Raw genomic sequence first — 24,005 nt, 5'->3', positions numbered from 1 at the left:
AACTATTTCACTTGCTTTTGTTTGCTTTGTTTATTGCAAATAGCTGAAAATCTGTACATTTTGACAATAAACCTGATTTGCAATGTAAAACTGTATAGTACACATGCAGGTAAATTGTCACTTGGGGTGAATGAGTTGAATGTAGGACATTTTATGTTGTGTTTTTAATAAAATTCTTCATAAACAAATCAAATGAAGCATTTTAAACTTCAGGTAAGAAGGCCTCCCTGAATGACAGGACCAAGGGGTTGGTTAGAGAATCAAAATGGCGCCATAGTTGCAAACGCGTTGCATTGTAGGCCACTGCGTACGTCGCAGTGACGTGTGTGAAAACAACCTATACACTACACTGGTACAGAATTCAGTACATACACGCAGCAACAGCAGCAAGATCTCTTTTCTTTTCACGGGGCAGTGTGCGTGGGACAACGTCGTGACGTCACCACGCGCTCGGGCGGCGTTGGAGGTTTCCACAGTAACAGCGAGAGAAAAGAGAATGACGCGAGCAGAGCGAACGAGCGAGTGGGCGTGGTCTTTCTCTCTCTCACTCACTGGTAGACGTGGGCGGCCCCGTGTGGTCTGGAGAACGAAACATGACACTCAGAAACGGAGGAGAGAGAGGGGGCGACGGGGGAAAAGAGCGCACGGGGAGTGAGTGGAAAAAAAATAAGAGGGGGGTGCCAAAAAATAAAAAAATAAAAAGAGACAGCCAGAGAGAACATTTAGAGAAAAGCACCAGACACTATAGAGATATCTTTATTTCTATTGGTATGTTTTGACCGTCAGAATGATGTGGTGCAGCTCCGTAACGCGACCAAACTAATTAGTAATTTAGCAAGTAGCGTTCAGGCCACTGGCGCCCGGAGACGCACACGGCTACACCGCGGAACTCCTCTCCCACCTCGGCTACTGTTGGAGCACAAGTGCGGTTCTTCTGGAGTAAAACAGCGTCCAGTCGAGATCCAGATCGATGAGGGACGGCGGAGGAGAGGAGTAGAGTGGAGCAGAGGATAGAAAGAAGAGACGCTGGTGGCGTGAAAGTAGCTAAACGGGTAGGGAAAAGTTAGCGAGGAGTTTGTTTGCGGCGAGCAGAGGACTGGTTAGCGGATCCGGACTCAGGGAGACCATGAAGACCGCGGGGGATTCCGGTGAGTTCACCATTACTCTGTGTTTATATATAAACCCGTGTTAGCTCTCGCGCTAATCTTTTATTTAAAACTCACCGTTTTAACGGTAGAGTTGGGACACTGGATGTGAACACGCGCGCGCGCACACACACACACACACACAATCCAGCTAACGTGACGTAACTTAGCTAATGAACCACCAGACAAACCTTACCCTTTAACTTCTTCTTCTAAAGTTTTATCTAAACTTTCCTAAGATCTAATTCCCACTTTCCCTTCATGTCGGAATGAAGAAAACTGTCTTACACAGTACCAGGACAGCGCGCTCCATGCTAACGGCTAACTAGCGCAAGTTTGCTTTCGATGGAACTCATTGTTGTTGTTGTTATTGTTTGTTGTAATTGTCTAAACCCTGACATTATAGTTAGTGTAGGAGAAGTTTAGCTTTAATATAACGTTTAATAGCAGGTTACAGATGCAGATGGTCAGGATTGGGAAGCCTCGCTTTGAAGCGGAAGAAACTTTTTTTTTTTTTTTTTTTTTTTTTTTTTTTTTTAAAGCCGAATAACTCCTTCATTCCTCCTCAGATCACCGGCTCTGATCGGCTAAGCCAAACTGTGTTTGCAGTATTATTTATTTCCCCTCGGGGTTTGACTAATATCACACATGTCGAGGATTGAAAGTGTGGGTTTGTAAGCAGGGCAGGGGAATGTTAGCCATCATGGGATCCACCATTTGCTGTTTTTTTTCCTCCTTCCAGCCAGTTGAGAGTGTAAAAGTGCTGAGAGTTTACACACACACACACACACACACACACAATCCCCCGGTCTTTGTCTGCCTCCATACACTATACTATAATATACAGGTGTATGTTAAAAATAATAATAATAAATGTTGAATATTGTGGAAAAGTTTTTCTTCCCATAATTTAATTAAAAAAGTGGAACTTTAATATATTGTAGATTCATTACACATAAAGAGAAACATTTAAAACCTTTTTTTTTTGTTTTAATCTTGATGATTATGGCTTCCAGCTCATGGAAATCAAAATCCAGTACCTCCAAATATTAGAATAAAGAATTTATAATATAGAAATGTCGACCTTCTGAAAAGAATGTTAATTTATGCACTCAGTACTTTGTCAGAGCTACTTTTGCACAAACTTCTGCATCAATGTGGCGTGGCATGGAGGCAATCAGCCTGTGGCACTGCTGAGGTGTTCTGGAAGCCCAGGTTGCTTTGATGGTGGCCTTCAGCTCGTCTGTATTGTTGGGTCTGGTGTCTCTCAAAGATTCTCTATGGGGTTTAGGTCAGACAGTTGGCTGGCCAATCAAGCCAGTAATACCATGGTCAGTAAACCAGTTACTAGTAGTTTTGGCACTGTGGGCAGGTGCCAAGTCCTGCTGGAAAAGGAAATCAGCATCTCCATAAAGCTTGTAAGCAGATGGAAGCATGAAGTGCTCTAAAATCTCCTGGTAGATGCTGCATTGACCCTCGACTTGAGAAAACACAGTGGACCAACACCAGCAGATGACATGGCACCCAAATCACCACGAACTGTGGAAACTTCACTCTTCCTCCAGACTCTGGAACCTTGATTTCTAAATAAAATGCAAAATTTTATTTCCTGTTCCCCATGATTGTGGTTGTGTGTACTGCACCAGACTGGGAGATTAAAGGCTCAGGAAACGTTGCAGGTGTTTTGAGTTAATTATCTGATTAGATCTCTTCTCAGGTCAACATTTCTGTATTATAAATTCTTTACTCTAATATTTTGAGATACTGGATTTTTGATTTCCATGAGCTGTAAGCCGTAATCAAGATTAAAAAAAAGGCTTGAAATATTTCACTTCATGGAAATATATGAAAGTTCCACTTTTTGAATTAAATTACAGAAAAAAATCAACTTTCTAACAATAAATTATTTACATGCACCTGTATTTATTACCTCTGTTTTAAACAGACTTTTCATGCTGTCTAATGAAAAATTATTTTTAAAAGTGTATTTTTATTTATTTTTTAAATTTTTTAACATTTTTTTTTTAGAAACATGTTCTTTTAATTTGAGTTTTGAACTCTAACATTATCTGCTTCAAATTAGTTCAACTTTCTCCATAATGATATTTTCTTCAGTTTTGTTAAACAGTGAATTTCACTACATTATCTGTAATAATAAACACTGTCCTATCCAAAAGTTCTGGCCAATTTCCGGCCAAACAACTCCCCACCCCCCTTCCCAGAGGAAAATGTGACGTCATAGACTCATTTGCATATTTCCCTTATTCATCAAGATCATTAGCAAATCAAATGGTTACATGAAGTAAGATTTTCACTGAAGCCCTATTCGGAGGGGATTAGTTTATCAGTGGGACGTCTAAAACAGTTTTACACGTCTCCTTCCTCAGTGATAAAACTCCTACAGGAGGAGCAAGTTTCTAGCAGGTTGTTTTTTCTACGAACCTGGACGTTTGTTTCACACGGTCATATGATCACAACATGGTGTCCGAGCAGTTGGAGAGGGGCAGTGACCAGACCGAGGTTCCAGCATTAACTAGAAACAGTTTATAATAGGAAAGTATTCATTTGAGTGATCAGTGATTGGTTGTTGGGAACAGTTGTGAACAGTGATTTGGTGCTTGGGAGCAGTGGTGAACAGTGATTTGTTGGTTCTTGGGAGCAGTGGTGAACAGTGATTGGTAGTTGGGAACAGTGATTGGTTGTTGAGAACACAGATTGGTTGGTTGGGAGCAGTGGTGATCATTGATTGATTGGGAATTGACAACCGTCTTTTGATAGCAACGGGCTCATCAGCTAACTGTGGTGAGTGATGTGTTCTTATCTTCTCAAAACACACTTTTTACATGTTTATGAAATACTGTACTTTCTATTAAGAACTCGGACACTGAAAGAAGCAGCGACGGTGATTAGTAATGAAGGAAATGCTTGCTCACTTTTATTACTCCACTAAATTATCTCCAAGTAAAGAGTTTAAAATGATGTGTGAGTGGTGATCAGGTTATTGGGAGAATTAGGATCAGTGATTGGTCATGGGGAATATTGGGGATCACCGACTGGTTATCGGAAGCAATGGTGATCAGTAATTGGTCATGGGGGATAGTGGTGATCACCGATTGGTCATGGGGAATATTGGGGATCAGTGATTGGTCTTGGGGGATATTGTGGATCAGTAGGAATTCAGAGTTTTATTTCTTCTTGGAAATTATGAGTTATGACCTTTTAGTTGAATGCAATGTTAGACCTGGTGTGTTTATGCTTTTTGGTTAAAAAGTTAGTTTTAGTGGTTTCACTCACCATGTTTAACCCTAGCAGTACTTGTGTTGTACACAGTGGGGTGGACAGATGATCAGTTTGTTAGCTTGTGTGTGAGGATTGAGGAATGAGGATGTGAGGAGTGAGAAGTGATCCTGCCCAATCCCATGTTTTGTTTGCATGGAAATGTAATTTATTCGGCTTAACCCTGGTAGCTAACATTGTCATCGAGGTTTGAAGTGATGAAATGTAACATGTTCAGCTAGCGAGCTACTCAAGTGCGGTAATACAGACTAAGGGATCAACGAGGATTGGAGCTCCTGTAGAGGGAGCATGGTGTAGTGCGGTGTAGCCTTTGTCCTGATAAAACTCCTCATGTAGCACAGTTTGTTCATGAACTTGACAAAATGTTCCGAAGTTAGCGGAGAAAGTTTCAGCTATGAGCCGTGTGTCTGTGTGGGATTTATTTATTTTTTGCTTTGTTGTGTTTAACTGTGAAGTGATTTGTCCTCACTGATCAGTTTAATAGCAACACCTCATTCATGCATGTGTGCAGTCAGCCAATCAGTGTAATGCATGAAATTTTAAAAAAAAATTTCCCCTCAGCCTTTTCAAGGGAAAAGTTAACAGCGGTGTGTGTTTAATCACTCTTAAACAATGTCCTTTATTGTTATTAAAAAACAAATCTTGTTTTTAATAATGCTGACATCATTTTTGTTTAAAAAAAAAAAAGATGCCGGCTTTATGCTTACAGGAGCCCACGTTGACTCGCTGTGGGAATGTGATTGTTTCCAGCTTTATCCAGCTGATGAAATATTATTAGATGAATAATGTTTTTGATTGTTGCCTAAATAAGTTTCATGATTCAGGAAAGACATTGAAACATAGTTAGGTTTCTTAACATTAGATAGAAGATAGAAAGATTTATTGTTATAATTTATGTTTTCAGCAGCTCTGCTTTCTTTCCAGGGCATAGTGGTAGGGTCAGCTTCATCATCATCATCATCATACCGGTTCAGGTTTTAGTTTTAACCCGAATATGAAAACAGATAGTAATATTTTAAAGTCCCCATTAAATCAAAATCAAAGGTTTGTGTCTTTTAGTATGAATATGTTGCCTTAAGGTTGTCTATAAGTTAGTGTGGTCCAGAACAATGACAATTCACATTTAGAAGCTTCAAAATACAATTACTCTCTACCACCGATACGGAGCAACAGTTTTGATGACCTCATTCTGCACTTCGGCTTCTCATCAGATTTCCTGTCCAATCAAATGCTCTCTAGAATGTGATGTGTCCCACCCCCAATATTATCAAAGTCTAATTGCTGAAGTTACCTTGGCTGTGAGGAAAGCTAAACCCTATTGGCCATTTAAAAAGGGGGAGGAGCCACTCAATCTGTCCTGCCCTGACTTCCTGTTTCAGTGGAAATTACGTCAATACATTGAATAATGCTGTGTGTTTTAACGCACTTCACAGGGACTTTAATTACGATGTTTAAGTTTTTAAGCACTTAAAATTGTATAACTTCTAGAACATAAAGAATCAGTTAAGTGAATAAGTTTAGCTAACACCAAAGCCTCTGGTATACTTCATTTTTTACATGTACGCTTGCATATATACGTACAGTCGTGCACAGTCTTTCAAAGTATACTCCATTTGACATGTATGCATATATATGCGTCTTCCGACAACTTGGACCACCCCTCCTGGTCTACAAGAGTCAGTACAGAGCAGTAAACCAGGTATTCTGGTGTGAAAGACGACAACGAAGAATTCAGTTAAATTTTATTTATATAGCGCTTTTTACAATAGACATTGTCTCAAAGTAGCTTTACAGAAATATCAACATGGTATACAGGTATTAAAGGTGTGAATTTATCCCAACTGAGCAAGCCACTGAGTGGCGACGGTGGCAAGGAAAAACTCCCTAAGATGTTTTAAGAGGAAGAAACCTTGAGAGGAACCCGACTCAGAAGGGAACCCATCCTCATCTGGGTAACATCAGTTAGTGTGAAAAAGTTCATTATGGATTTATATGAAGTCTGTATGGCAAGAAGAATCCCAACAACAAGAATTACAATCTCTCGGCACGATTAGCACCCATGTACAAATCATTATACTCTTTAAGGCTAGGATTATACAAATGCGGGTATTTTCTAACCTGCACTCATTTCCGTTTAATTCCGTTTTTTCTTCGACTACCTTGAGAATCAATGACCCTGGGTCACTGCTGCCACCTTGTGGAACAACTAAATAGTGCGACCTGCTCGTACAAGTATGCATGGTTAGAAAAATCGGTTATTCTGCTGGTGACGAAATTTGCATCACGCGTACTGTACGATGTACCTGGCGTACGCGTAAAAAACGAAGCATACTTTCTGCTTAAGGATCAGACGCCGGTGGTGATGACGGTTCTCGCTTAAATCACTTCATCACCCTGCCTTTTCATTCCGTGGTTCATTTGATGTTCATTTGGTTGTAACGAAGAGAAGAAAGGGGTTTATACAACGCAGCGCTTAACACAAGATCACACACAGTTTATTGGGGTGTTGACTCCTCCACATTCCACTTTAATGGTTTGTGTCTGCATTGCATTACACACACACACACACACACACACACACACACACACACACACTTGGGCCTGTCTCGGTCTCTTAAGTTGCCATCTTTGTGGTGACGCCACTTTGACGTGCTGCGTCTTATTTTTGCTGGTGTAATTTATTTTTGAAGGCAGCTCCAGTGTTGGCGCGGTGTGGCTTGGACTCCCTAGCAGGCCTGCACGTGCGGTGTGTGAAACATTAGAAGAGCGTGCGTTTCAGTGCCGTTTGGTTCAGGCTACTTTAGTTCTTCCCGATCTGACTCACAGAGGCGTTTATGCGAAGGAGAGCTTGCTGTCGCAGCCCGTTACTAGGTTTCTGATTCAGCGCGGTGGAACCGCTCGCATAGCTCAGTGGAAATAAATCTATTAAACGGTGATATCGTCATGTAAAAGCTGCCACGTCTTTCCTCTCGGTGATTTCCAGACCTCCTCCTCGGCCGAGTGCTTTGAAGGCGATCAGCACTTAAGGTAGTGTAGCATTGTACTGTCAGGTGTGGTTTTTATCGAGCCTAATGTTGATGAGAGCAGAGAGTATGAGAGAGAGAGATGTGAGGGAGGCCTGGCGTCTCAGAAAAGAAAGAAGAGCTTGGGATCGGTCGCATTTCTCTGCCCATGGAGACAGTGTTCTAATCCCACAGCTGGAGCTAGCACGTGTCGTCAGCATGCCGTCTGTGGTGTGTGTGTGTGTGAGCGCGTCTGGAGTAAAATGAAAGTGAAGACGGAGACTCGAGACCTAACCACAACACAGAACTTAAAAATAGAGCCTTGAGTCCATTGCTTTCTCCTGTTCTTACACATTCACTCCCCTCCTCCTCTATTCTTTTTCCACACATTCCGTCTCTGCTTTGTTTCCAGGCTTTAATCCTTCTGCTTGCTTTTCATTTATTGACACTTTTGAAAATAATGCACTTACATTGATTTATTCTTACATGCAGGACAATAAGGCTCAGAAACCCAAAGAGGTAAAATTCGGAAAGGCAGGTCAGACAAGCGCGAGGTGATTACCTGCGGTCCAGATCAGCATCTCTTGGCCCCCTCTCAGGGTTCGCCAGCATGTACAAACACACACACACCCACTCAGCACACACTCGGGATGGACAACAGCACTTATTAAGCTTCTATGCGTTTGCCAGTAAATGAATCTACTGCGATGTCCCATACACATCACTATGATAATTAGGGCTGCGTTGATCCTGATATTGGCTTCACTCCAACACTAATCTCATTTACTCGTACTCCTAACAGACACCTCATAACCAACAGCCAGGTAATACCGTGTAACATTAGCCTAGCGTATGTTGTTATGCTAATGAACAGACAACATGATGATGGCGATCTGTGCTCTGCGACAACGTCACAAGGAGGAACTGCAGCGTCTTCCTACAATACAAGTCACCTGATAAACCATCACAACATGTTCATCCCTTGTTAGGAGCAAAACGCAGATTGTGTTGCTATGTGAGTGAAAATAACCGCTCTTTCTTATTGGGGCTGTGCCGCATCCTATTGACCGATACAATTCCTCCCCATGGTTAGAATTTATCAGCCCGTGATGTTGGCGATATAGTTGATAACGTGTTTACGCGAGCATCTCGCACCGATGACAAGACCGAGAACAGTGCATCAGCAAGTAACATAAAGCAAACGCCTTTAATTCAGAAGGGTATTGTCCGAGCGTTTCCCAGTTTCACTCCTTATGATAAAAAACGTAAACGCTGGACTTGTGAATGTTACTATTTTCATATCGTCGTTTATATCATTACTGCAAAAAAAATACCATGAAATATAGTGATAATTTTAAGTCAATATCGCGCATCCCTTTCACTCATAGTGGTGTTCCTGACAAACAGCCGCCATCAGACGAGGAGGGATTCCAACTGTACGTTACTCACAGCTGTATAGAAACACTTTCCCACAGTGTAATAAAACCCACTGCCACCCTGCACCATCCAAAATTACCAATGTAGCTCAGGCACCTTCATTCAAAATCAGCTCGCATCGTTTCATCACCTAAATATAAAAAGCTATACCGAAATACCTTGTATAAAAAGTATAAGAAGTTCCATTCATAACCAAAATATGAATAGCTGTTCTCAGTCATGTAGTCAGGATAGTTAGAATTATTTAAGTGAACGCAGTACACAGGGAGACAAGGACGTAACAAGCACGCATCAAGGAGAAAAATCTAGTGTCGTCCGTCCTTCTAGATCTGACTTAAAACTGAAGAGCAGCCAAGAAAGTAGGTTATATGTGGAAGATGTTTATTGCTCACAAACCCGTTTTGACTGTCGGCTGCAGGACTACAGTAAACGTTGCTGTTTTGAGCGTGTCTGGAGAGGAGACACGCTGTTTCTTCATCTAGCCCAGTATAATCTGATCTAGGCAGGGCAATGCCGTTTAAAATTAGATGCTCGGCACTCAGAATGAGCATACAACAGCAAGAAGTAGACGCTAAGTCTGACCTGTGCTGGGTTCATACTGGCTGACCTCCACCTGCCCTCCAGCGGAGACGCTTGGGCCGAGTTCACGCTGGAGCAGTGTTCTCTGCCTTGCTTGAAGCTCTTCAGTAAGATGTTTATTGGTCAAGAGTGTAACACCTGTCCAGTTCTTCTTAATTCATCGACATTCCTTTGCATATGAAAGACATAGGACCGACCATAGCTCTTCCGTGTCCGAGGAAACTGAGCAAAGACTTCAGCATTTCTACGGCAAAACCCAATGATTGGTTCAGGGTTCTTCAGTTCCCAAAATTTGCTTTATTTAATTGCATACTGAACGGTAATATTGAAAGCAGGACTGTGCCAATCGAGAGTCTGTGGATTTCCATGAAGCTAACGTGCAACAGCGAGTAACTTGTTTTCAGTTCTTGGTGGAGTGTGAATGAAGGGAGTGTGAACTAGACCCTACTTTTGTATTGTGCGTTACAAGGGCCAGGTTAACGTGGCTGTCCTGTTCATGAGCGTGCTGTAGACCTGCACAGGCCTGTTGGTGGAGTCGCTTGGCTGATCCTCATGCTTAGCAGTCTTCACATAGCAGGAAAATTGGCCCAGAAACACACCCTGCCTGACCATCTATGGCTGATTTAATCACAGCCCTAAAAGGAACTCCCCTGTGATGCGTCTGGTTTCTGTCTGGACGGAGTTGGCTGTTGCACTGTGGCGTCCCGGACATCTGGAGCACGGTCGTCGCCGCCGTTTGCCGGGAACAGGCTTTTTGGTCTTGCCTGTGTTGACACAAAGATGTGAAAACAACAGCTCCTAGATGTTTAGCTTGCAGAGACGCATCTATTCTTACAGGGATAACGCCTGCTTCATTTTAGACGCGCGGCCGTGGATTTGCAACACTCAGTGTCTCACTCAGTAGTGACCTACCAGGATGTGTTGTGTACAGGAATGACTTTAATGCTTCATGGCCTCAGGTGTCTCATACAGGGTTAAAATTTTCCTAAACAGTTTTTTGTCAGTGTTTTGATCTTAAGCCCATTAGATCAAGCAACACATGTTTGGTGTTATGACTAGGGCATAGCCTTAGTTTCTGGCAAGCCGCGTCAACTCATTCTTGTTCCTGTCAGGCCTGTGTAGTCTACCCCTGTGAAAACATGGAATAGTCCACGTGCCAGTCTTTTTTAACTCTGTTATATTCAGTCCTCAAAGCTCAGCAGATGAGCTGACGGTTTTTTCCCCTAATGGCTCCTGTGAACATGGACTCGCGTTATAAGTGCGTTTAGCAGTGTGTATATATTTAAGCAGAATAAAATCATTGCTGCCTGCATCACGACAAGCCAAAAAGGTTTCTGCAACATAATAATGAACATTTGTAATCAGTAAAAAAACAGTGCTTGTTGCTCTCAAAGTAGAAAAGTCAGGTATTATTGGGGTTTATCTTCAAACACCGTTACGTCTCACTTCTAAGAAGTTTCCAAAATGACCCTGATCAACAGAAGCAGCGTGATTTATTTAAATGTTAAAACAAGCTTGGGCGATAAGACAGAAATATCATATGATGCTCGAGGAAATTTCTACAGTACTAGCTAAAAAGCTGTCCACAAAATAGTAGGAAAATAAATAGAAACTGTTAAACTGACTGATACTTTTTCTTTAATGAATACAAAGAAGAAGAAAAATAATCGGCATCCGTTCAGCAGCGTTTAATTTGTAATTATTAAAAACATATAAAAACATCACCATACCGACGATATCTCAGAAAAGTGTATCACGTAATCGTTTATCACGATATCGAGATAATAACGATGTATCGCCCAGCCTTATGAGCGTTACTCCCTCCTCATTTAACCTCCTGCGATTGCACGGTGCTGAGCAGCTCATTCAGGGTCGCTGGTTTAGTTGGTGAAGCATTGCAGGATATAACGTTGTGAGATTTGGTTATTTGAAATCACTATGTTGGATTTTCAGTGTGCCCATTATTATTAAGAGGTGTTAACTGGATAGAATATAGGTTGACTGTTATGCTTGTGAGATGGTATGTAATACACCATTGTCCAATTGTAGTCCCCTATAGGGACTGTCCATTACTGATCGAGGATAGTATCGCCTGTGCCTCTGAGGGGCGGGGGGAATGAAGTGGGCTTCGCCAGACATACTTAACCCATGTCGGGCACGTTATATTGTTAAGGCAGAAAAAATACAGATTTATAAATATATATATAAATAAAAATAAAAGTTAACATTGGAGAATTCAAAACACCTACGCACAGCTGCTGCTCGTCGTTTTACAGAGAAACTGGAAAGTGTAAACTCCTCCATCCTAAAGACTTACCCGTGCTGGGAGGCAATATAAAGCACCGTGACTGTTAATGTGCCCCAAACAAGAGCCTGGCTGGATGTAGCTTAAGGTCATTTACACACCTGACTGTTTTTTCCGTACTCTGAATGTTCTTGTACTAGAGCTGCTCCTCGTTTGCGATGATGTACCACACAGCCAGAGACTGCTGCTGTTCTTCACTTGCGTGGTGGAACCATGGGAAAATCGTTTTAAAAACAGTAAAGGCCCTTTCACACCGGGATGTTTTTCACAGCACGTAAAAAGGTCTGTTTAACGCCCCAATGCTGTCAATAGGAGTGTTCACACCCATGTGTAAAATGCGGCAAATGTTTTTTTACATCGAGGGGGTCATTTTATTAAATTATATTTATTTTAAAGCAGCGTGTTAAGAAATGGCCGACCATTGAGATTCCCGCTTTTGTGCACATGCCCGGAGCCACTGGAGTTATATAAAAACCACGACTTGGTGGCGCTCAAGTACAAAACTGTCTTGCCAAAAAAGAAGACGAAGATAAAGCTGTTCAGCATGTAAACTTGAAACCTCTTTACTAGCATCCACCATTTTAGTGAGAGTGCACAAGTGACATACCTGAAATAAAATTCTCACTGCTAATAAATCCTTCTGCAGACACACACAAACAAGGTATCCTTTGAAAGCACCAGATTAAAAAAATACCCATTAAATACTATATACACCAAAGTTTGTGTGTGTATTGTGTGTATGTATGTATGCATATGTGTGTGTGTGTGTGTATATATATATATATATGTGTGTATATGTGTGTGTATATATATATATATATATATATATATATATATATATATATATATATATATATATATATATATATATATATATATATATATATATATGTGTGTGTATATATATGTGTGTGTATATATATATGTGTGTGTGTATATATATATATATATATATATATATATATATATATATATATATATGTGTATGTGTGTATATATATATATATATATATATATATATATATATATATATATATATATATGTGTGTATGTGTGTGTGTGTATATATATATATGTGTATATATATATATATATATATATATATATATATATATATATATATATATATATATATATATAGATATATAGATAAGTATTCTTTGACCTCTTACTCAGATAGCATTATTGAGCTGTTGTATTATCATATTGACCACAAAAAAAAGACTATTCATAGTCAACACTTCATCAATTTGCAGGAACATTAACATTTTTGGGCACAACAATAGTTGCCATATACCCACCCCCTCCCAAACAAATTAGATTAAAAAAATAATAATAATCTGGGTCTTTTCATAAGTATGTGAATGCTATTGCTGGGACTTTGATATAATAAAATCATTACTTATTTAAAGTGTATTGTTTTAAATGATAAGTTTAAGGATTTAGCTTTTAAAGAAGTATTTGATGCAGTGACCAAATCAGCAAATACCTTACATTTTGATAGAACATATTAGATCAAAAATGATATCGGTAGCTGTAGTGAGTGCTGGTGCTTATTGGTAGTATGTATTAATAATTGATGAAAGAAACTGACACTTGGAGGCAATAGATATGGTTCAATTTTATTAAAGTTACCAGGGAAATTGTACATAAAGAGAAAAAAATACAAGAAAAAATGTATACTGTCAAAATGGGGAAACGATTCTCACACATCAACAGTAGTGTTTTATCAGTTCTCCGGACCATGGTTCACATGGTCATTCTGCCAAGCAACTTCTGCTGGCCAGGTAAAGTAGTCTTTGTACAGTCGTGGATGCTCACCGCCCCTACAATGTTCAAAACCTTGTAGTGTTCGCTCACAATCACATCATCCTCTGTGGCGTGAGCCTGGCGCTCTCCTTCTTAGCGGGTGTCGGAAACGGAAAGTTGTACTGCGCCACCTTGTGTACTTCTGCTTTTCAATAAGTGTCATCTACTATCAGGGGGTGAATTTGCACGATCATTCAGCGTGTTGCCTGCGTTTTACGCCTGGGTGTGAACAAAAAAAAAGCGTCGGAAAAACGTCCTGGTGTGAAAGGGCTTTAAATGGATGAAATTTCTGCCTACTGTTTTGCAGAACTGTGGGAAACGTAGCATATTGTATTGTGTAATCAATTCCTGGTTTGGACTCGAATAAGTGTGAAAGAGCCCTAACTGTGGTATTGATGTTCTGAATAAACACATCACTCTGTCTAAGTCCTCAACCCATCCCTGGCTAGTAGTGTCCAGTGTTAATAAGGTAAGTCTTGGTCAGAGGTTCCCAAACCAAGGGGGTTGCTTGATTTACAAATGGGGTCATGAGAGAAACTCGCAATCTCCTCAGTCATTCAGTTGTTTAATAAATTAATATTAGAAACATGGAAGATTTATTTCAATGTTAGAAAGTCACATTCAGACAAGCCATATTTAAATGAATAGTGTAGATTTTACACGCTGGACCCCCGCTGGACAAACTAGTGTTGCATCTCCGATCACATTTTCACGTACTCTTCAGGACCACAATTAAGTACAAACACTAACCGTTTTTTTTATTACAGTTTAGTGTCTTAATTTTAAAAGTGCAGTTTTTAATTTGACATGCAGCTCATGGCTGCAATCACGATGATGGCGGGAAATCTTGAGCGAGCGTTCGTCACTGTGTTTGAAATCACTGAACATCTTACTGTTTGACTTGGAAAATTGGCTGATGTTTTATCTCTAGAGAGAGTTGCATTTAAATAGTCCCAACGTACCAAAGATACGCAGGTGAGTGTGTGAATAATGCCGCTCGCATTACTTTGTTCCAAGCACCAGGTATGAGCCCGATTCCTCTGCTTTGTGTCGGGCCGTAATACACAACCCCAGCATGGTTTTATTCTCCTATAACAAGGCAGCACCGATCCTGTTTCTCTAGGTCTACCTTCCCGAAGACTTTAGTTCCAACCATAATGGTGCTCACCTGACCACCCAATCATTAGAAACCTCAAGAAGTTCTTGATCAACTAAAACAGGTGTGTTAGGATTTGGTTGGAGATGAAACCTGCTGGAAGGTAGATCTCCAGGAAGGCGGTTGGTGACAATTGGTGTAAGGAATGTTCCTTTTGGTTTTTAGTGCCTTGCGTTACACACGTCTATGTTCCCAACATCATCAAATGCTTACAATGCTCCTAAATGATGCATCTGGAATTTGAAAGTAATGTAGAGTGGTCAAAGCTTGGGCTTACAGAAAATTCGTAATGCCCACTCGGAGTTTAGCATAATAGTTTGGAAACCCGTGCTTTAGACTGTACTCTCTCTCTCACACACTCACACACACACACTCACACACACACACACACACACACACACACACACACACACACACACACACACACACAGGGTTATGTAGCAGTGTAACTTGGATATTTAGAGGCCTGCAGCTTGGCATCTACACCTGCAGCTGACTTCCTGTCTCTTTGATGTTCTCCTCCTAACCTCCACATATCTTTTCCTGCTTCACTTGTTCTCAGCCTCTGTCTCGCTATCTCGCTCTGTGATTCAAGCGCCAGAAGTGTGTCGTCTTTATCTTCTCTTGTGAAATATTTGTCAAGAAAAAAATATTTTTGTTAGAGTTATAGATAGTGATGGAGTTGAAACTTCAGGATTCTCAATTGTTAGGCTTATAATTAAGATCATAATTATGACGGTTCTTGAAGGATTCTGTTAGGAACACTGTGTATATTTATGAAGCTCTTCTGTTGCAGGCTGCGTTAGCGCGGATGTGTGCACAGCTGAAATCTTGAGCAGAAATAACTAGTTTGTGTAAAATGTTAATCATATCGGCGTGCCAAGTGTGCAGTGTGTCCTCCCAGTGTTAAAACCAAGCATCAATATTAACCATTCATTTGAATGTTTCTGTTCTTCTGCCAATAGACATTTAGAGGTTTTGAGCGAAGACTTGTGGTACAGCGTCAGTGCTCATTGGTTACTGTGAATAATGGGGTCTAGTGGAGTACTGTTTCATGCATGTACTTAAATACTAACACTAACTACAGAACTCTTAAGTCTAGTCTTTTTAATATTGGGTCACTAACTGTCTGTCTTTTTGTCAGATAATCTGTTACAGCATGAGATTATTATTATTATTATTATTATTATTAGTAGTAGTAGTAGTAGTAGTATTACTGTGTTATTATGTTAAGGCTCTGGGTTACTGATCGGAAGGCCGGGGGTTGAAGCCCCAGCACTGCCAAGCTGCCACTGTTGGGCCCTTGAGCAAGGCCCTTAACCCTATCTTCTCCAGGGACGCTGTATCATGGCTGACCCTGCGCTCTGACCCCAACTTCCTGACATGCTGGAGTATGCGAAGAAAAGAATTTCACTGTGCATATTTGTATGATCAATAAAGACTCAATAGTAATAGTAGTGATAATAATAATAAGTGTTTATTCTAACCAAATGAGACACAGAAACTAACACAAGGTGATGGTGTTTTGTACATTTTCAGTTTTCTGTTCTGACCAGACCAATTCAAAGTAAGTATCTGCTGGCTGTTTCACTAACTGAAAGTTTCCCATGATGAAAATTTTTTTTCTTGCTGTGTGAGCGCGAGGTGAATCATTTTTGGGTTGTGGAATCGACTCCAAAGCTTTGGGGTTGGCTCAGTTTTCATTGCCTGGAATCAGTGATTCGACTCTTTCTGTGGTCGATGTGAACCAAAAGCAGGACGGAGACTTGGTGACGCACGGCATTTATTAAAAAGCTGCTAAGAAAATGAAATAATGTAGCCTTTATGAACAAGAAGATATAATTCTTACAAGCTACTCGCTTCCCAACACTACATAACGCACATCTTTCATGACCTGCACTGTGTTTTGAATTGAGAAAACACTTGTCTTGTAGACTAATCATTCATTCGAGAACACGTTCAGTCATTTTCAACCCATCGAGGTTTCAAACAATCACAGGCTTTGCGGTAGTATCGTGAGACATTGTTTACTGATGGAGCAGGAGAGATGTGACGGCTTTAAAACAAGATAAGGAAGGACAAATCAAAATAATATACAGCACTTAATATTCAAGAAGGTACATCGAGTTTCCACTGTTTCTCACACTGACCACAAATTTAAAATATTACTCACATGAAAGCGCTAGTAATGTCATGAACCGAACAGCGGGGTGTAATGTAAAGGAGTTCACATACTTTAGAGGAGATTTTACTGTTTTCTCTGTTGTAACCCGCTCCACCATTTCCACAAAATGTGTGCATTTAATCTAAATGAAGTAGTGTTGGGTCCAAGTCCACCTTTATCGAGTTCAAGTTGAGACCAAGTCCAAAAGAGTCAGCGTCCAAGTCGAGTCCAGACGAGTCCAGAAAGGAATTAAATTGAAAGAAGATTTGAAATTGCAATTGTAAACTCACCACTGAGCTGTTAAATTAATATTTTAACCTTCACAAACCAATGGCACAAATGTAACAAAAATACCTCTATTACATCTTGCCACTTAATATTTATATTTCATGTCATCAGCACCTCAACGAGTTTCCTATAAAAACAAATGGTTTCAATAAAAAAAGGATATGGAGATGTATGTAAAACATTTATTTTATTACTGGTGTATGAAAATACAAATGAATTGTTTTATTACACTATATTGTGTCCTCCAGTTCGAGTTAACATTATGATGATTTGATGCGTCTCCCCCACAGTTATATAGGCAGAGAGAGAGAGAGAGAGAGAGAGAGAGAGAGAGAGAGAGAGAGAGACATTGACATTCAGCAGCATGTCATAACAAGCAGCTTCCTGTTTTATTCCTGCTTTTAATCAAACTCGTTTCTTAAGTATAACTCATTTATTAAGTGTAACTTTTTTTCACTTTAGGAATTTAAAAAATCCCCATCAGCAGGCAGGGAGGGTTTATGATATTTACTACATTAAGTACACTTCATATTTTCGCGTGAATTTCGAGACTGGAATCACCAAATGCTAATGTTTAGCTAATCTTATTCACGATAACGATACGTTTTCTCAGGTCTTTCAGTAGTATTCAAGTAAGAAATTCTATGGAAATGGACTAAAGCGATTAAATGTAAAATAAAATAGACTTCACTGTATGACACATACAGTGATTATTACATTTACTGCAGTTATTCAGTCAAATGAGTGAGTGAGTGATTTTCTGTCTTTTGTTGTTTGATGAACATTAATGACACAGACAGCAGCAGGTTTATTAGACTGCTGTCACTTTAAGACCTAATGCACAGATCCAATATACTGTACTGACACACCTCCGATTTCTGGAATGTTCCAGCTTTGAAGTTGGACAGTGCTGTCTGCCCTGTTCTGCATACATGATGCTCCCAAATGCTCATGATTGGCTAGTGTCATGGTGATTGACAGTGGAGAGCAGGTATGCCCCTCCCACACTCAAACTCCTGGCCATGTATGGCTGTGACGGTCAGGATTTGAACCCATGATCTCCAGGTGATGGGGCAATTTCTGTTGCACCTCTTGGGATCCTGAATCTCACTCGCATTAGTACATTTGTACTATGTAATGATTGTGTCAGGGTGTTTATGTGAGGTGAGGTGTGTGTGTGTGTGTGTGTGCGCGTTAGGTGGTCTCTTAAGTCTATACCCATTGGTGACTGTAAGTGTCTTTGAAGCAGGAGTCCCATCAGAGATCATCGACCTCAGGGGCTGTACCTGTTATTGTACTTAAGCCGTGTGTGTGTTTCTCAGCTGCAGTGTGTCGAGGTGTGGTGCATTGCTTCAGAATGTTGACTTGTAAAGACAGTCCTCAAAGCCCTCACAAGAGACCTAAACCTTATTTACAGTGCCTTCCAGAATTATTGGCACCCTTTCATAACAATTGTATATATTAACATTGTACACAGTAGTTTATTTGAATTTTACACTCATACATTAGGTGATAGTGTTGTGTGATATGATGTTAAATATATACGTGTGTAATGTTAGCCAGGTCGAACACACACTGATGTGGGGGAAGGGAGGCGCAGTCACTGTGTTGATTGTTGATCTGTTTTATTAGGGAGGTAAAGATGGCTCTCTTCTGATGACTCGCTGCTGTTCCCTGCTGTTAAATAGAGGAGCTGCTATCTGATAATATCGAGCAGGAACGATAGTCATTGCATTGTACAAGCCTTGTACAGTCCCTCCAGGGATATTCGGAGGAGCTTGCAATTTTTCGAAATTACTGCAGATTTTCCGCAGTCTGGGGACTAGTCGTGTCATGTGATGTCATCACATCGCGCATTCAGCCAAAAACCCTCTTTGATTCACGTGCGTCAAACATGAGTACAGCTAAAAGGTCTCATTTACCAACAAACATCACTCTAAAAGAGCATGCAAAGCTGTTTCCTGCAACTGCAAATTCGCTCATTTTTGGCCTCAACAATCACACAAAAAAAAGAGACTGCTTTTAACAAACAAAAAATCATTAGAATAGTACAATCATGTGCCACAATTATTGAAAACCAGACGGAGTATTTTTAATGAAAGCAAACAGATTATCCTTATTTATAATCAACTTTCAGTCACCAGAAACTCCATTAGCTTTAGTCATGTCATTTTTCACTGAGGTATAAATATGAGGTTGCTCACATGTAGGGACTGAAATCTTGATGATGAACACATGAAATTTTCCCACCAGTTAATCGATGTGTGAGAACACCTGTAATACCAGTATCGCCACGAAAGCCAGTGCGGCTTTGCACATTTTACTTTTGTTTTCGAATTTGACACAGTGGCTTATATTAAACACAGAACTTCTGAAACCAAATCTTCCGCCATCGTCTTGTCAGTCAGCTCGCCTCACTCTCGTCACGTGCTAAATGAAATGAGTCCCGCTGATCTGAGCTGCGACTCATTCGGCTCATGCTGAACTGAGCAGAAAATTGTTTTTAACTGTAGCATCCATTCTCTAACTGAACTAAATGAATTTTATTACTATAAAAAGGCAAAACCTCGACACGGAATTGGTGTGCAGGCCGGACACCATGTAACGCAGACTATCACAGCAAGCCTACTCACACACAAACCTACAAACCTTCATTGCTCCAAATGAGAAGCGAGTGGGAATTCTCATTGTACATGAAGTCCTGTGCACAACTTTAAATATTAACACACTTCAACAACAACACGATCTGTTTCTGTCTGTTCTAATAACCACTTTTAAACCGACTGACATCTGAACCAGCTACATCACAGCTTATAAATGATCGCCTAGCAGCGCCGCTGGTCAGACCCACACCAGCCTGCTGACTTTTTCTTCCACAGAACATTTTGCGGCCACTTCGCAGTGAAATGTCAGACATCCACAGATGAAAATGCAGAAATTCATTCTCCCTTTTTTTTTTTTTTTTTTTTTTTTTTTGGTGTAATGCATTTTCAGTAGTAGCGTTTTCACCGTTATCCAAGCGCTCCTTCACCATAGATGCGTCACATTTCTGCCAGCTGGAAGACGACTTGCTGTTGCCCTAAATCACAAGCCAAGCTCAAACTCACGACCTGTGTGACAAATACAGTACTGCATGACCTATAATGTAATAAAAATCAAATTGTGCTAGTGTTTAGTTTGATTCAGTGATTAACCCCAAATCCCAAAAATGTATCATCCAATGTAGAGACCTACAGATATGTTTTAAAGGAGAGAAAAAAAGTTGATGGAGCACAAAGACAAGGACATTAATCTTAGCAAGAGATAATCCCATGAGAGTTCTCCTTCAATCTCTTTCTTAACGAGATAGATTTCAGATATTTGGAAAACACACATGTAAAACATGTGAGCGATTCCTTACCTTTTAAAGAAATAAAGTTCTTACCAGAAGAACAAACCCATTTTTAATTTAGTCCATGTATGTCTGTATTTTACTGAATTAATGTGTTCTAGTAGACATTAGAAGGAAATTGCCAAGTTTATCCACAACATATGAGGTGTGCACCAATACTACAATGACATTTTCATCCAGCTGTATTTCATGTTTTCAAAAGAGGGTTCAAAAACCTCTTCTTTTTTCTTTTCTTTTTTTTTTTTTTTTAAGAAAAATACCTTTATATTAGCAATAAGCATTTTGCAGAAAGATGGACAAATGTCTGAGAAATAAATGCACTCACTGTCATAACAGCAATGCCTTTTGAATTTATACGGGCAGTATTTAGGACGTCACTGCTTCAGTGCTGTAAAGTTCTCAAGATTAAGTTTATATCACATGATAATTGCAAATAGAAATAACTTTCTGCACAAAGTTATATTGCTAATTATAATCAATAACCCGTCTCCCTTCTTTGCTCTGAACAAGCATCATAATGCGCTACGGATGCTTCGTATTAAATCGTGTATGCATATAAGTCAAACAACATGGTAAACAAATGTGCACTGGTGATATTACTGTGATCCGTTTCAGGCTTACTGTAAATCGTGATGTTTTAGATAAACGGCTGTGTGCATATGTTCACTCAGCTGATCGCTTCCACCCAACATTAAAGGACGCGCATCTCGCCTCTCGTGTTTTTCCCCCTCGAGCTTTTTCGCGCGTGTGATCAAGAAGAGTAATTTCTGACGTGATTGCAGATCTTCACTTTTCAGGTAGAATCTCCATGTTATTTACACAAATTGTAAGTCTCTTCATATCATTTACGTATGTGCATTTTTCTTTCGAAAGAACTGGATCAATTACAGTAAAATTTAAACACCATAGGGAACACTGTGGCCATGAAGTGAATGGCCATTATGAAAGGCTCAGTGTAGTCAGTTTTTAACTTTAAAAAATGTTTTAATTTATTATAGTATAATTTTATCAATGTTTGCAACAGTAATCAATATAATAAAACACCAAATAAAATGATATACAGTAACATTTAAGATATATACGGCTCATCTTAAAGCACAATGACAAACTAATGCTGAAAGACGAAAGGTATTCAGAGAGCGGAAGAGGAATGATGACAACTAAGGAAAGGAAAAAGAAAAAAGGCAGAGAGACTAAGAAAGAAAGAAACAGAAACAAAACAGGAGGCCAAGAAAGACAGGGAGCTTGCTAGACAAAGGCAGAGGGAAAAGGCGTTTGCTCAAGAAGTCACAAGTTCCAGTTTTACTCCAGGATTTTCCAAAGAAATCACCATATAAATCAAGACAGTCTCTAGGCAAGGCAATAAAACGAGCACTCCGAGCTATACCAAACAGCCCTCGCAAAAAAAGTAGTTATAAAAAAAAAACAAGTTGGCATGTCACTATGCGTTCTTCCAGAGGGAAATAAAAATAATAAAGCATGTGATTGCCACAAGTACTGTTGATCATGTTTGGGAATTCTATGAAAGAGATGACATTTGAAGGCAAGCACCAGGGATGAGAGATGTGGTCATGGTTAGAGAGGGAGGAGTTTAAAAAAAAAAAAAAAAAAGATGATTCAGAAACTGCATTGGACATGGTCAATTATAGAGGCCTACTGTTGTTTCAAAAGTGAACATCTAGAGCCGATTGGAAAATTTGAAATGTGTCTAAATACGTTGAGCTCCGACCGGCTTGTGTGTTCCGGTGTTCATACACTCCAAGAAATGTTTGCCTTTGCCGATACCATGAAAATATGAAGTTAGCCCTTGACTGTGTGCAACATGTTATCCCAAGGCAAGCATTTCAGAACACACAGGATTTTATTGAAGCTGCGGTCTACAGTCTAGACAGTCCCACTGCATGATGAATGCAGAAATGGCAAGCTGTCGGAAATGCGTTTGCTTAGTCACATCCCAGAGGAAGGCAAGCAAATGAAGGTGACCTGGTACACATGGGAAGCAACAGGAGGGCTGCAGAATAAGGTCCAGAAGAGTGGCACACTGGGCAGTGTACTTCAAGTTCTCAAGACAGCTGCTACAAAAATTTTGCGTCACTGTTTTGTGAAGAGACAACAAAATGCATTTTTCCAGGCCCAAAAAAAATGCATGCGAAGTCAGACAATGAAATTGTGGCGCTGCAGGTAGATTTTGCTGAAAGCTACACCGCGGCCTACCAAGATCAGATCCAGTCAGCACACTGGCATCAGAGACACATCAGTGTTTCCATCTGTTTTGTGGTCGGATTGAGATCCAGAGTCATATGCCATCATGAGTGACAGCTTGGAACGTGACAAGGTCTGTGGCAACGTTCCTCACCACAATTGTGGAACACATTCAAGAGAAGCATCCCGAGATGAGGGAGATTCATATATTCAGCGATGGAGCTGCTTCTCAATTTACAAACAAGTTCATTTGGTGTTTCATGTCAACCACGTTTAAGGAGCTGTTCCCAGATATAAGGATGCAGTGGCACTTCTTTGCCACAAGCCATGGTGAATGTGCTGTGGATGGTGTGGGAGCAACAGTAAAGCGTGCTGTTAGTACAGATCCTCAGCACACAGGCAACCCTTGTAACAGATGCTGCCTCATTTGTCGATTCTGCACAGAAGAGTTGCCAAAACATTGAAATACAACTGATTATATCCACTCAAATCACAGATTTTATAGAGCACCGCAAGCTGGATGATGGGTGGACCATTACCACAGTTGTTCCAGGCACAGTCCATCCATCATATTGAGCCAGTCTCCTGGGGAAAAATTAATTACAAGATCTACTCTGAGGCAGAACCGTCAGGTGTCTACACAGCACATTTCTGTCCTCAGAAACCACATCTACTGAAAATCCTGAACACCAGTCCTCGCAGTCCCAGTTAACTACAGCAAAGAACATTAAATCTGGAGATTGTGTCTTGATCCAGTTCAAGGCAAACAAATCGTTTAGACAGTTTGTCGGACTTGTGAATAACCAAGACCATGAGGCACTTGAAATACGGTTCTTGAGAAGGAACGACAATGCTGGATTTGTGTACATCTTACCTATGGTGGAAGATATTCCAGGTGGTTCAGATTTTCAATCCACAAGTAGACAACAGGGGGAGGTATCACTTTGCGGAGACAGTCTTTGCAGAATAGAAAAAGGAAAATGATGTGAAAGGAATATAGACGCCATCTAATTAATCATATTTGGTCATATTTATTTGGATCACAACTTCTGATTTATGATAAGAACAACGAACAACACTTGATGTTTTAATTGCTTAGTAATACAGTTCATCATTTCAAAGTTTACAATATTTTCAGTTAAGTGTATGTAAAAAAAAAAAAAAAAAAATGCTAATTTTATCAACAATTAATTTAAATATTTATTTTTTCTATTCTTAGACATGATCATA

General features: G+C 40.1%; 1 protein-coding gene across 2 annotated transcripts in view; it reads left to right on the top strand.

Moving 5' to 3' along the window:
* Positions 1–583: 583 nt before the first annotated feature.
* The window catches only part of erf (Ets2 repressor factor), a 41,466-nt gene continuing 18,044 nt past the window's right edge, over positions 584–24,005 (top strand). For both annotated transcript variants that reach the window (XM_017482040.3, XM_017482039.3), the window contains exon 1: positions 584–1,148. In XM_017482040.3, coding sequence (XP_017337529.1) covers positions 1,127–1,148 — 22 coding nt within the window. In that variant the 5' untranslated portion in view covers positions 584–1,126. The remainder of the gene's footprint in view (positions 1,149–24,005) is intronic.

Source organism: Ictalurus punctatus, chromosome 12 (genome assembly GCF_001660625.3).
Source record: "Ictalurus punctatus breed USDA103 chromosome 12, Coco_2.0, whole genome shotgun sequence".
Lineage (NCBI taxonomy): Eukaryota > Metazoa > Chordata > Actinopteri > Siluriformes > Ictaluridae > Ictalurus > Ictalurus punctatus.
The sequence above is the reverse complement of the archived record's forward strand: the minus strand, read 5'-3'. Positions and strand labels throughout refer to the sequence as shown.